General features: G+C 43.7%; 1 protein-coding gene across 1 annotated transcript in view; it reads left to right on the forward strand.

Moving 5' to 3' along the window:
- bcar3 (BCAR3 adaptor protein, NSP family member) overlaps positions 1–14913 on the forward strand; it is a gene marked incomplete at its 5' end in the record, with an annotated part of 56736 nt that overhangs the window by 28126 nt on the left and 13697 nt on the right. Inside the window, one exon of the mRNA XM_079267969.1 lies at positions 3421–3463. Coding sequence (XP_079124095.1) covers positions 3421–3463 — 43 coding nt within the window. The remainder of the gene's footprint in view (positions 1–3420; positions 3464–14913) is intronic.

The following is a 14913-nucleotide window of genomic DNA, read 5'->3' on the forward strand; positions in this document are numbered from 1 at the left end:
TGTGGCAGGACAGATCACAGATTACTGTGAGCTCTTTGTCTGCCCGCTCCATATTTCTGCCTCCATGCTGGATACATTTCATACACTGCTGACATACAGCAGGACAATTTTTCCAGGTCAAATTCAACCTGCGCAGGTGGCGAAATAATGAACAGCGTCTCACTGTTGCTGTTTTGAAGCTACACACGGTTCACAGTTGAGTTGTCTCAGTGTGTGTCTCTGAGGTATGCAACCGCTGGCCAGTCGGTCTTGACTTTCCATTGCTCATGCTGTCAGCTGACCTATGACCCCCCCCCGACCTTATGTTGCACTAGCCTCCGATTGGTCGGTTTGTCTCTCTGTTGACCTCCGTGGGCAGCTCAGCAGACCACCAGGAGAGGAGGAGGAGGAGGAGGGGGGGGGGGGAAAACGAGAGAGCAGAGAGGAAGAGTGGAAAGGAGTAGAGCAAAGAGGAGTGAGAGGGGAAGAGATCAACAGATTCATTTATATTGTGAAAGAAACGGACACATTTATCTGTTGATTGTGTTTGGATTAACTTCTTCCTTTTATTTCATATCACATCAGACCGAGAGCTTAAATGTGTTTCTTAGCAGTTGTTACATCCGTTGTTTACACTGTATTCTCTTTCAAATTGCAAAAGATGTATATGTTAATTATAACTAAAAATTCAAACGTGGTCACATGATTTATTGCTCTAGTGACACACCTGATAGAAAAAACAGCAGGTTGCTTTAGTGCTGCAAATACAAGGAGGATGTGAGGTGAAGAGGCATGGGGTCAGCAGAGACTCAGCTCCGGAGATAAACATTTATTTTACATTTGAAAGGTTCCATGTTTAGGATTTGGAGGCATCTATTGCAACCAACTGAAACTTGTCCCGTGCAGGAGAACTATGGTGGCCGACACCAAAACGCCAATGGCCCTATCTAGAGCCAGTGTTTGGTTTGTCCCTTCTGGACTACCGTAGGAACATGGCGGCCGGCTCCGTAAAGAGGACCAGCTTCACAAACAATCCTATTGTCAGGTTACTATACATTAAAGGAAACATACTGTACTGTGTACTGTACTGTATGGTAATCTTTATAGTTTACAGGTTTTCAGTACAGAGGTTCATCGTGTGGATTGGAAACAGTTATTAAGAGCAGATCCTAAGTCTGTGGTTCTTCATTATGAAAACACACTGACCTCTGCAGGCCGCCTGCAGACCCTGCATGTTGCTCATCATTCTCCCTCCCTCTCTCTCGCTCTCTCCCACACACACAAATATGGTGCAGTCACTCGCTAAAGCCAGCTGTGGTCGAGTATTGTGTGGTGAAGCGCAAAGAACAACAGTAGCCAGAAAAAGACTGTGGCGAGTGCTGCCTGCTTCTGCCCTCCCTACTTCTGTTATTTTCTTTCCCTCCCCTTCTCACTCGCTTCCACTCCTTCTGTCCTCAGAGCTCTGTCTCCGTCTGTGTTGCAGGTCAGTTTTGTGGTCGTAGGAGCAGAAAAATCCAGCCTCTGATGCTGTTTCAGCAATATGGGCAGAAAAAAGGCGAAGTTAGCTGTGGTCAGCTTGTGTGTCTCACTCTCACTATACGTTGTTGCAGTTCTTTTGGGGCTGCAGTGAGGCTTACTAAACATTATCAGGAAGAATACAGATTCATCGAGATGCAGGCCGGAGACGACGTCATCCTTTCACTCGACGTCCTGGGTTTAAACTCCATGAATCTCCATCAGCTCCAGGGCTGCTGCTCTGTTTGTGAGCCTGACCTTTGACCTCCCCGAGGAGAAGAGGGAATTTCCCTCAGTCGTAGCACATTCGGCGACAGCAGCGTTCACATGGGTGTTGTCTGGTATGTGGTGATTCTCATCTCACCCACCTCAGACGGGGTTACGAGGGGCAGGTGGTGGTTGGGGTGGTGACGGTTTTGGGGCCAATCAAGAGGTCCAGCTCACCGTGGAGTCCAACAAAGCAACCCATGCAACTACAGTGAGTGTGGTCAGTGTCAAACTGAATGTCCGGTTGAGACCACAGAAACGTCCTGCGCTCTTCCTCCTCATCATCGTCTGTCTCCTTCATCCTCGGCAGCGGTAAAAATGAAGTAATGAATACAAATTGAATTGCTGTTTCGACCTGGAACAGGATCGGTTGCCATTCACTGAGCTTCCTCAGCTCTGCAGAGTGAACTCTGCTGCAGACTCTGAGATTGATGGAGAGGCCTGAGCACTCCACCGTCTATGTCTTCTGTTTAGTTACATAACTTAATCCCACTCATTATTTGGGGGCCGCGTTAAAACTGAGAGGGCCGAGAGCTAAACATATTTGGTTTGGTAAGTAATGGACTGTGCTAATATTCCCGTGGGAACACCAGTGTAGGCGTAAGGGATTTAAACTACCAACCTTGGTAACGTAGTCAGGGATTTGAGCTAATTACCTCTTTCCCTGAGCCCCTGGCTGTAAGCCTCCTGTAGAGAGAGACTCAGAGCTACATGTATACACTCAAGAACATGTATTCTGTGTGTTCTGACATTCAAACAAAAGTGTCCAAGAAAAGCCAATGAGACTGGAGCGAGAGGTTGTTATTAAGGGAACAGATTCCAGACTGCTGTCTGATGTGGTTGTTTTTTGGATTATTGAAGGAATCAAAGAAATTGCAAAAATATATATATATTTTTTTTGAAGTAGAAAATGCTGCTGTTTTTATGTGTGTGCTCTAACCTCTCTGTGAAATTGTCAGTGGACTCTGAAGGGCAGGCGTGTGGCTGCGATGGGGGAGGAGGGAGGAGGGGGGGAGGAGAGAGAGAGAGAGAGAGAGAGAGAGAGAGAGAGAGAGAGAGAGAGAGAGAGAGAGAGAGAGAGAGAGAGAGAGAGAGAGAGAGAGAGAGAGAGAGAGAGAGAGAGAGAGAGAGAGAGAGAGAGAGAGAGAGAGAGAGAGAGAGAGAGAGAGAGAGGCCAAGTCAAGCAGGCAGTGAACATGTTTACCACTGACTGAGAGAAAGACAGAGTGAGAGACAGACTGCAGATGGGACACAGTAAGAGAGGGACTCTGATTTAAAGCAGTTCAGTGTGAGGTTTGGTTCCACTCGACTTCCGTCTTTCAGAAAACAACTGAAGTCAGGACAGCACTGCCATTACAGTCAACTGTACGCCAGCTTTACAGCTGTGCCTTCTTGGTCTAGCATCTGTCTAACATGGACACGTGTTATGACCAGTGACATCCATTTGGACCTTTCAAAACAAAGCGGCTCCACTGAAACATTTCCTAAAGAGCTCTAAAGAAGCAGCATCAGCACCAGCTACAGGGACCCACCTGGACATAACACAGCCAGCTCAGCAGTTTGTTTGCAGCAGGAACTAAAGATCAACAGCGAGCAGTTTGGGTCCAGTAGCAAGATGTGTTCACTAAACAGGACCATGTCTTTGTCTCTGTTCCCCAGGGAGCCTGCTGCCGGCCTGGACGCCACGGTGGACTATGTGAAGGTAGGAACGACAAATCTGCTTGTTTGTTATTTACAGAATGCTACTATTGCTACTATTGCTGCTGGAACCACAAACAAGGCTGGATTGTGCTGGTTTTAAACTCCTGCAGACGCTTTCGTGGACATTTTGCTCGTGGGACATGTGTACAGACAGACAGTTTTTCTTATCACACAAGACGTTACGTCGAGTCGTCTGGTTGTTGCACATATTTATTGGGCTTTTACAGTATCTCTGGGACCGGTTGAACCCTAAAAAGATATAAGATGCACACAAGCAACCTTTTATGTGCAACACAGCCACAAGTTTCAATTTGATTCAATCAATTGTCATTGTCGTAGTCTGCTCGTTATGTAGTAGGAAGGAGTATTGGTGGTACTGGGTATTTTTTTTAAGATTCCACTCTGTTGTGAGAATACTTTGTACTTCAAGGCAGCCTTTGCTTGGTTAAATGAAGTTCAAGACGTTTAGCAAAAATCTGAGAAAAGTGATTGAATCCATCGAAACGAAATGGACTGAAACTGGACGTGAAATGATATTCAGCGGTTTTCTGCAGGCTTCAATGTAAACATTGCTCACAGGAGACGTTCCTCCAATCCCCCCGGGGCTAGAGGAGGATAATTCACCTGTTAAATCATAGGTCTGCCACTGTGCTTAGGCTGTCACACGGTTGTAAATCATAATCACACACACACACACACACACACACACAGCACCTGAGCCCCCCTCTAAGAGAGGTGATTACAGAGAAGTCATCCTTCACTTATCACAATATCATCTCGCTGACATACAATATGTTATATTCTCTATATTTCACTCTCTGTTGATGTCTTTGGCTTTCTTCTTGTACTCACCCTGCACAGCGTCTGCTTCATTATGACGGCAAATATATTGATTTAGTTATTTCACCAAAATTGAATCGGAGGGCCAGAAGACCAGAAATGGAAAAAAGCAACGTGTAGAGAAACACATTTATTCAATTCATGTATTGATGCAGAGATTCAGTTTTCGGTTTCGCGCTGTTACTGACAATGTTACCGAGCTTCATACTCTTTTTCCCCATGTGAAGATAAATGAAATGCAAACTAGATAAAACACGGACCTCTTATTGACAAAGTGAAGCTAAACTATGATCTCTCGCATGATCTTATTAAACCTGAAAACCATTGTTGAAACAGTGTTCACTACACCCATCAGTGCAAAGTAGTCCGCACTACACACACGTACTTAGATGAGGCGTCCCCATTTCTTCTCTCTTGATCTCCTCTCTTCTCCATCCTCCCCTACCTTCCATCCCTCTTTCCCATCCCTCACTCCTTTCCATCTGTGAGCTCATACGTTTGGATGCTGACACCTCAGTCTGAAAAGCAAACTCAGTCCTTCTCACGAGAACATGTAGGAGCTAACCACACACACACACACATTCAACTCTGCACACACACACACACACACACATTCAACTCTGCACACACACATTCAACTCTGCACACACACATTCAACTCTGCACACACACGTGGACAAACAGTACTTGTGTGTATTTCTTTGGTCAAATTAGGGTTGTGTGCAAGTGTCAACAGCGTGTGTGTGTGTGTGTGTGTGTGTGTGTGTGTGTGTGTGTGTGTGTGTGCTGACCGCAAATAGGGCTACTGTATCCCATAATATGTGTGAAAGTGTTGCTGTCAGCTGTGGTACTCCAGGTGTGTTTGCATTTCCACTGTGGATGAAAACACACACAGATGTCCATGCACGCATGCACACGCACGCACACACACACGCACAAGCAGTACAATCTGTGTTATATCCTGTGGAAAGGTCAAAAGTGCGGGAACTGCAGTGAGCCTTGCATTGTTTGGTGCGATCAGGCCATCGGTTATGTAGTAGAAATGTGTAGGATGGATGTATGCAGGGAAGGAAGTGTCTGTGGAGAACAATCGTATAAAGATATCCCTCTCTTGTCTGACTGGAAGCCAGTTTCTCGTGGACAGTCTCATTTCCAGAGCTGTTTGATGTCTTTCTGTTTATTGTGTGATTCGCTAGTTTCCCCTCCCTGAAAGGAAGTAGAAACAACATAAAAAAAAATCACAATTTAGCCCCTTTTTTATGTCACAAGAGAGCGGGTTGAATGTATAAGCTGTTCTATGAATACACGCATGTATGTAGCAGTTTATACTATTTACATATAATGCAGAGAAAAGTAGCATAGACACTGATGTGTCACCAGATACTCGGTTGTATTCGAACAAATGTACTCGTCAGTGGGGCTCATGTTAAATCATGTCAAGCTAAACTTGCTACACTTGTTGGGGAATAAACAGGCCGAGTGAAGTCTGTGAGGGGAATTAGGAACTATTGGTACAAAGTTCCCACCGGATAATTCAGAAACATGTTACAAAGAGGAGCTTGTTGCATGCTGCAGCGCTGAATTCAGCAAAAAGTCTTAAGAGTAAGTCTTAATGGTGCAGAAACTTATTTTATGACTCAGCTTCTTACTCGGAGCGATGAGATGCACGAGTACAAAGAAAATCAGCAAGTTTGAACATTTCTGTTTATTTTCCATCAGAAATGAAGTTATTCGTGTTTTTGTCTTTTTCCACTGGTTTATGCACCAGTTAGAGTTCAACCAGTTGTGGGGGTTGTTGGCTTATCAAATCTGATCAAACGACGCTCAGAGAGTCCTGAACAAACAGAACAGCTGAAAACGTATATATTAGACAGCCATCAATGGCCTGAAAATTGTCTTTCTATTATAACGAACACAATACTTTCTGGTACAATAGGTGGGAGTATAATACTCCATATTTACCATATTCTTTGATAACAAACTGGCTGATTGGGAAAAGAGACACAGAAAAAAAGAAAGAGAGTGCAGCTGTTGATCCTCTGTAGTTCAGGATGAAAACAACTCTTCTTCTCTCAAAGAATCGCCCTCTTTTGCTCATTCTCTTTCATTCCCACTCTGTCTTTGACTTGAAAACATCAAGTTGCTCTTCTCTCATGAGAGCGCTTTAAGACACAATAATGCTCTGTGTCTGTGTGTGTGTGGTCGGATGTTGCAAAAGCTTTCAACTCTCAAAATGATGACATTTAACAGCTTACGGTGCGCACGCACACACACACACACACACACACACACACACACACACACACACACACACACACACACACACACACACACACACACACACAGACAGCTACGTGATCAAAACATCTATTCAAGTCTTTACCTACTTCAATTAACTCATGAAATGAATTCATCTTGATGTGCTTGAGGGTAGAGATGAGCTCTGGTACACTCTAGTGGTCAGATTGAGGTACTACACTATTAGACAGACCCCCACAGCTGTAAATGGGCCGGGAGTCATTCAGCCAGTTAGAAGTCCAAACAGCAGTGTGACATTCATCAGGATCATCACACCAGTCTGTCAGCAAGCCAGCAGGACTTCAAATAGCAACCAGCTGGTCACGCGGCCAGCCAACCATTCAGCTCCACTAACCGGCCCGCGGGCGCGTCAGTCAGCCAGTCAATGAGCTGCTCACCAATCAATCCTCCAGTTTGTCAGCCTATAAGCAGAGCAGGCAGCTGGCCAGCAAGCCAGCGGCTCGCTGCAGTAAATGAACAATCAGCCACTCAACTGAATTTTGGGGGGAATTTAAGAAGATTGCTTCAGCGTCATATATAATGCACACGGTGCAAAATATAATAAAGCTTCCTTCATTAGAAATCAGCGTTATCCTCCTGAACTTAGAAGTACTGAATAATCAACTTGTTTGAAAGAAGCCATGAACTTCCACTTTAAGAGTCTTTCACTTTATTTATTTATTATTATTAATAATGTTGTTGTATAATCCGTTTCATGCGTCAGACTCCGTAGATTAACAATCACAATGTAAACCATGTTTCTCGAGTTATTATCTAAACACAGATGCTTTATACATCATGATGTTGTTTAAAGTGTTGCTTTGGTGAAACTTGCCTTCTATACAGCGCATCTGTCAGTTTTAGGATTTCTTTCTCATGGCTGCAAAATAGGTGAAAGTATTAAACTATCATCAAAACTTAAACAAATGTGCATTCTCTCATCGTGCTTTCGGAATTATCCAAGTCCTAGTTCGAGTGTAAACTAATATTATCTTGCTAATAAAAGGTATAAAGAGTTTTTTTCGAGCAAGTTTGGCTTTAAGCGGCAGCACAGAAGGGATTAGTTTCAGCATCTGAGTCTAACCTACGAGTGTAAACCACACATAGAATTGATTTACTGTGTGGAAGGAAAAAACAGACAGTTTGAATGTATTTTGACAAAATGTTTATTCCACTTTCCGTAAATGTTCCCCATGATGAAATATAGGAAATCTGTGATCCAAAATCCAGTTCAAGAAACCATTTTCAGATGCATTGTATCTATGCACTCCATAGCATCCCCTCCAGGACTCCATTGTAACTTACTTCGAAGCAGAATACCAAAAAGAACTTGTGGATTATTTGCTTTCTGTTGTCACCAACAGCACACATTTCTATCGACGCGTTGAGGGCTCACACAGTGGAGGCGTCACGTTGCACAAATCAATATGTCTGTCACCAAGATCACAGTCCATCACTGATCGATGACCCATCTCAAACACTCAAACACTCAGACCACCCAGGGGGCTGAACAGCAGTGTCACAGACATTCATTCTCTATTCAAACTGCCTCACTGGTACAGAAGGACACTGATGCAGACACTGATATGAAACCATTGACTGACTATAAAGTGTGTCAGTAAATCACAGGATGTATTCAACGCGCCAACATTTGCTTGATTTGTATAACGTAGCATGGAGACTGTTGGAAAGTTGTGAAAAGTTGACGGGTTGAAAGATTCTGCAGCATGTTTTGCTCTTTTAATAGTTGTCACCAGACACAATTTCATAGAAATGTGTAAGAATGTTTTTTTTATTACAAAACACCAGCGGCGGGGGAAAAGTAGGCTCGTAGCATGTTGTACTTAAGTAAAAGTTATGTTCCCAAAAATACAATTTAATCATGTTAAAATAAGTAAAGTTCAGTTAAAATGTACTCTGAGTCATCGTTTCTGCATTACATTTAAAAAAAGGAGGGGAAGGGGTATGATGATACAATAGCATAAACTATGGGTGCAATAATACTCATTAAAAACAACAGGCCATATGGATAGTTGTGCTGTAAGTGCTTGCCCAGGCCTGTGAACTTCTTCTTTACTCAAGAAAGTACAACTACTTTACTACAGTAACAAGACTAAATGTAGCCTACCGTAGTTCCTTACCCCCCCGATGTTGCAGAAACACAGACTCATTTTGCTGTGTTCTTTTTATTTATTTTCTACCATGTAGGCTCCTTTAAATAGAGTGAAATAAGTATTTCTGATCAGACTATGATGGTTGGTCCACACTGAAATATCTCAGCAACTATAGGATGGATTGGCATTACATTTAGTACAGACATCAATGGTCCCTAGAGGATGTGATGATGAATGATAATGTGGCTCAATAACTGCTGATTGTGTCAATAATCAGGTGATGTTATGTTCACCATTTCTCTCTCATATACCAGTTACACGACACAATAAAGTAGCTGAAAAACAAACCTACACATTTAATACTATTTTATAACACAAAAACATCTTTTACCCTCCCATGTCATGTAACTTGCTGAGGTCGCTGAAACAGCTCGGCTGTCTTTAGTTCATTTAAAGAAACAGCAAACAGATAGAAATAGAAAACATAGAACCTCAGCCCGCCGATTTCTGTCCCTCGTTGTTTTTCCAGAGCATTCCTGGAGCGACGGATATGTGTATTTTAAGGTGGACATTTAGCCTAGCTGGTGATTTGGGGCTGCTGTGGTTAGCAGAAGTGTGTGTGTTCATGTGTGTGTATGTGTGCGTGTGTGTGCGTGTGTTGCCCCAGGGAATCTTCGACATGTACTTCCTCCGTGGATCCTCAGAGAGTTCACACTGTAATTATAGTGGCTCCATTTCCTGCGACAGAATATTCCTTCAACTGGTTGCTGCTGGGGTGTCACCCTCAGTGTGTGTGTGTGTGTGTGTGTGTCCTTGTTGATGTTACTGGTTTGTGTGTCAACATGCTTGTTTTCGTTATTGTCTATGTTCTGAGTGTGTGTGTGTGCGTGTGTGTGCGTGTGTGTGTGTGAGAGAATTGGTGGGAAAGCTGTGGCACTTAACTAGTGTGTGGGTGTAATTGCTCAGTAGTCATTAATTAACACAAACGGCCAGCTATTTATCAGCATCACTCTGTAGGACACACAAACACACACACACACACACACACACACACACACACACACACACACACACACACACACACACACACATACACACACCAACAGCTAGTTTCTTTTTAGTACAGTGACTGAACTTACAGCCATTTGCCATTAAAGGTTTTCACGTGGTTGTTAGTTTCTGGAGTAAAATAACACAGGGAGTGAGGTATTTTCTGTTTTTAGTTTTTCTTTCATTAACTAGAAGAAGAGCGAGGTAGTTTGGGAGAGCAGTGAAAGAACCATGGCTGTACACAGTGTGTGACAAGTCGGTGGTCCCGTCCCTCTGGCTGTGTCATTTATCTCTTTCACTCACTATTCATATCAGTGAATACATGTTTTGCAGTTTGCGTAATGAAAACTGCTGGGCATTATAAGCTTTAGAAAGACATTTTTAGTGACAATTGCGAACAACAAATAATTGTCTTGTGGTTTTAGAGTATTTTGTAATTGAGGCTATCGGGGGTCTGAAGTGTCAATCAAGGGATCTCAGACCCCCGGAGATCCACTGTATTTCACACACCGACTGAATGACAAGTAAAAGACCGAAACGCCCTGAAGTTGAGGTCCACTTTGAATATATGAACTTGTGATGGGCAGTTTAAACTATTTTCTGACTTTTTATAGAGGAGACAACTAATCAATGAATCAACAACATGATTGTCAGATTCATGAATAGAGAAAATAATCATGCGTTTAAGCCCTAGAGGCAAATTATCTTGAGCCCAAGTGAATCAAAAGTAACAGAGTGATATTTAGTCCGGGCGAGTTATTATAAGATCCTCGTGGTTTATGCAAAAATATGCACTATTATCTATGTGCCTGTGTTTATATTCCTCCATCCATCATCCATATGTTTTCAAGAGCAGGAGAGAGATTCTGGGCTACTCCCAGTTCGTCCACACCCCATTGGCTCACACCAGATCACATGGGTCTTTCTCTCACCCATATATGGAGCTTGTGGGGGCGGGGCAAAGGAGGGAGGGGCGGGAGGGGGGGGGGATGTGTGAGAAAGGATCTCCAGAGCTGAGGGAGCAGTGGAGGGTTTCACTCTGCGGGGGGACTGTGGAGGAGGGTGATAGATACGGTAGTCCTCCTGATGGGGCAGGCGGGACCTCCTGCAGATTCTGACTGATTGTAGTTTAGTTACATCACGTCGGACCACACCGCAGGTTGTTTAGCTCACTTTAGCGTGTGTGTGACTCTGTGATGGAAGTTTTCCCTGGAAGAGGCAAATGGAATTCGTGAATGGACTTGACAGTTTTTGGACGTGTAGTCAAGGTGACGAGAGCTTATGTTTCCTGCTGAAGTGAGCTGGCTGCAGGCAGCAGTGTGTTACCCCAGTTAGTCCAGGCAGTCAAGAAAAGTTAACAAGAATGTCGGAGGGGTGCAACCTCAAGACCCTGACAGCCGCTCTGTGCTGCTTCTACCACAAGAACTCTGTCATCACTGCAAAGGTGAGAGGAAGGGGAGAGTGTGTGTGTGTGTGGGTGAACATGTGTGCAGGTACTGGCAGCCCATGCTGTGTGTCAGTGTCTTCATGTCAGTGTTTGTGTTTGTACATGTGTGTTAAATCCTGCAAAGTGCTCATGTGCAGGTTTGTATGCTGCAGTCTTTGCTCATGCCTTTATTTCTGCCTTAACCTGTTTAGGTTTAGGTGTGTGTGTGTGTGTGTGTGTGTGTGTGTGTGTGGTTTCAGTGCATGAATAACGTAACAGTTTGGGGATTTGCGTTCATGCAAGCACACTTTTTCGGGGCTCCCATTGTCTATTGTTGTCGTTTAAAGGAGACCACAGGAAGCTGTGCAGTCCACAGTGAGACAATAGAAAAAGACTTCATAAAAAAGACACATGCTCCACATTGCAGGGTAGGAAACGATCTAAAAAGTGTATCGTAACACTTCCAGTCGAATCACACTGAATAGTCCTCCTCTTTCCCTCACTCTCTCTGTGAGTCGAACACTGGGCTTTTATTACTCGGACCAGACGCTCTCATAAATGACCGACTGTGTGTGTGTGTGTGTGTGTGTGTGTGTGTGTGTGTGTGTGTGTGTGTGTGTGTGTGTGTGTGTGTGTGTGTGTGTGTGTGTGTGTGTGTGTGTGTGTGTGTGTGTGTGTGTGTGTGTGTGTGAGAGAGAGATATATGGCCGGCGTCATCCATAACTGGTGTCGGCAGACAGACAGACAGGGCAGTGTGTGAAGGCAAGGGGGAGACACAGACAGTTATAGACGCAGAGGTACCGGGACGAGGGTGATGGTCCTCATGAGGATGATAAATGACTAACTTGGGGTAGTTTGTCCTCTTTATGACGTCAGTGAAGTGCACGAGTGCCATTAAGTTGATTGGATGGGGCGAGCAGCGGTGCAGCTATAGCTGAGGTGACGGGCTTTGTCCCGCTGTCGACGAGCACATTTACATCAGCTGTTGCGATGCAGTCTGAGCCCGAATGAAGGAGAATGCATGATAACAGTAATAAAGGCAATGGAAACTAAGCTAAACTTAAGGCCAACATGGGTGATAAATCCTGGAAGTGTTCAGAAAAACGAACATCTGCTCCATGAAAAGTGAGCAAAATTCATTTCTCTTTGTTATCCTAAATTAAAGTGGGAATTTAATACTTTCCTCTGAGATTGTAACATTCAAACATGTTGTCCAAGGGAACTTTGATTCACGATCAATGCCTGAACTCTTGTCTTCCTCTTACCTCAAACAACTCACTCACATGGCCAAAGAAAGTCCTCAAAATTCAACTCGCTGTCAGTGGAACAGTCAGTGTGCTGCTTTGAATTCAAACCTGTGCGTCGTCAATAACATTCTGTGTCAGAGAAACTAACAGACCGATGCTGAAATGAGTACGAATTGGACAACTGTCTCGTGCAGGAAACGTGTAGTTTATACTGATATTGATCTTCAAAGTATTGTCTCGGTTTCTTTACACAGAGAAAGAGTCGATCTGTTACTCTGGGTGTCTTCTGTGACGGGACTTGAACCTGTCAGCGTGTGTTATGTGTCGTTGTCTTATCATCGGATCCTCTCTGGCTCTACATTGTCCCTCCAGCGCCGCCTCTTCCTCCATCTTTCTAACACACTCATTTCTCTGTTGTTCCTTTATCCGTGTCGTCCTCATGTCTTTACTTCTGATTCCAAAGAGCCCGGGGTTTTATTCCATTCTCGTTTCCCTCACTCCCCTCTTTATTTTCTCCTCCCATCTGCCTCTTTGGGAGGTTGCCATTTAATCGCAGAGAGCACGCTTCTTGTTTCCGTGTATCAAAACGAACTTGTACTTCAATCACGAGAGACCCCATTGACCCATTTGAATCCCTAACCGTATCAGCCTCTAACGGAGGCAGCGATTGAGCAGATTATCTTATTTGGTGTGCAGTATGTGCTTAGCAGCACAGTAAGTAATTGTATACAACAGATTACACGTGTTCCCAATGGGACAAAACCTGTCACGCAAAATAAACAGCACAGTACAGTAACAACAAGAAAGCTGTGTGTCTACCGTCAATCTTTTGTTGTTTATATTTATACCTCTGTACAATGACAACGCTTGACGGTGTTTTAGCTCTCAGCAAACAATGTGAGCAAATCATTTCCCATATTTTTTCTCTGGATCTAAATCTCAAATGCATCTCTAAACCGAAAGCAAAAGTTCATCTCCCAGGCTGAGTTGTTGCAACAACCAGATTTAAAACAACAAACTACCGGCCCTTTAACCTGTTTCTGGAATGAAAAGAAATTCAGAAAAATTCAAAACAATCAGGACAGGAAACCTGTCCTGGTGCTCAATGTAATACATTTAAATAAATACTGAATACAAAATCAAATCCTAGAAGTATTGCAGGGACTGACACACAGACACGCACAGCTATGAGTCTTAGAGGTGTGATTAGATGATGATCCCTCGGTAGCTGTCCCAGACACACAGGAAGAAGCGTCCATCTAGTCGTGAGTAAACAGGAAAGGTGGGGACCTTGTGATCATGGAGCCAAGATGTCGAGATCCTGAAATCCAAAGATTCACACTCATTAGCTTTCATGAACCTTGCAGAGCCTTGAGAATGTCCACACAGTCAAATGTACAGTAAGAGACAGAAGCTGCGCGTCCTGTCCTGAGTTATTATCTGACTGTAAAATAGAATAAATACAACGTCATAGAACTTCCTCAGCATTGCAAAACATTTCATTCTTGGCTAAAGGTGGCGAGATGGAGGTTTTTGCTGAATAATGAAAAGTTTTCCATTATTTTCCTCCTGGATGTACTTTCTAGCTGCACTAAGTATTTAAAACTTCACGTGGAGTTAATTTGACAGCTGGATGGATTCATACAGCGCAGTAGCTAGAAAGAGCAAGAAACTGTAGAGTTCCACAATGAGGGGGAGGGACAGAAACTGAAAGAGAAAGATAACGAGAAGAGGAAATACCAGATAAGCAGCAGACCACACTTGTTATTTTAATGGTGATGATGAGGAAGATGGCCACCACCTGTCCTCTCAATGGCAAGGCTGGGAAAACAATTCAAACCTGCAGTAACATACATTTGATCCATTTGGTTTTTCCGTTAATGTGATTTCAATTGAGCTTGTTCTTGTAACCCGTTACAGCATTTTTAGCTTTTGTTATTGATCATCCTGCACATCAGATTACACACTCATTTCGAACTGGAGGTCAATGGTGTCATCCAAGAACCTTCGATTCGGTGCTTTCACTCATCGTACTGCAGTACACGAAGGATTTGAGGGAGAACGGGGATTATATCGTCCAGTAGTGAGTGCATGTGTACACGCGTGTGTGTGTGTGTGTGTGTGTGTGAGATGATGAGGAATCTGAATTATAATGCTAAAAGGTTATTTGTCCTCCCCTCACTCAACTCAAGAGGACCAGCAGCTTACAGAGCTGTCCGCTGCTTCTGATTGGTCCGCGCCAGCTCAGACTGCACTCTCACAGCAAACGAGAAGACCTGGTTTTGAACCCGAGCATCGACAACAGATGCACACAGAAACCTTTCAAGAGTTTTGTAAAAAAAAAAAAAAATCCAGGAAATCCAAAAGGATTTCAACAGTTATTGGATTTTCTTTCAACAATACCCTTTGCTTTTTGTCCGACGAAAAAATGCTGCACTTTAATGCTGAGTGCTGTTTTGGCATGAGTGTGAATACT

The sequence above is a fragment of the Melanostigma gelatinosum genome (genome assembly GCF_949748355.1).
Source record: "Melanostigma gelatinosum genome assembly, chromosome: 4".
NCBI classification, from domain to species: Eukaryota; Metazoa; Chordata; class Actinopteri; order Perciformes; family Zoarcidae; genus Melanostigma; species Melanostigma gelatinosum.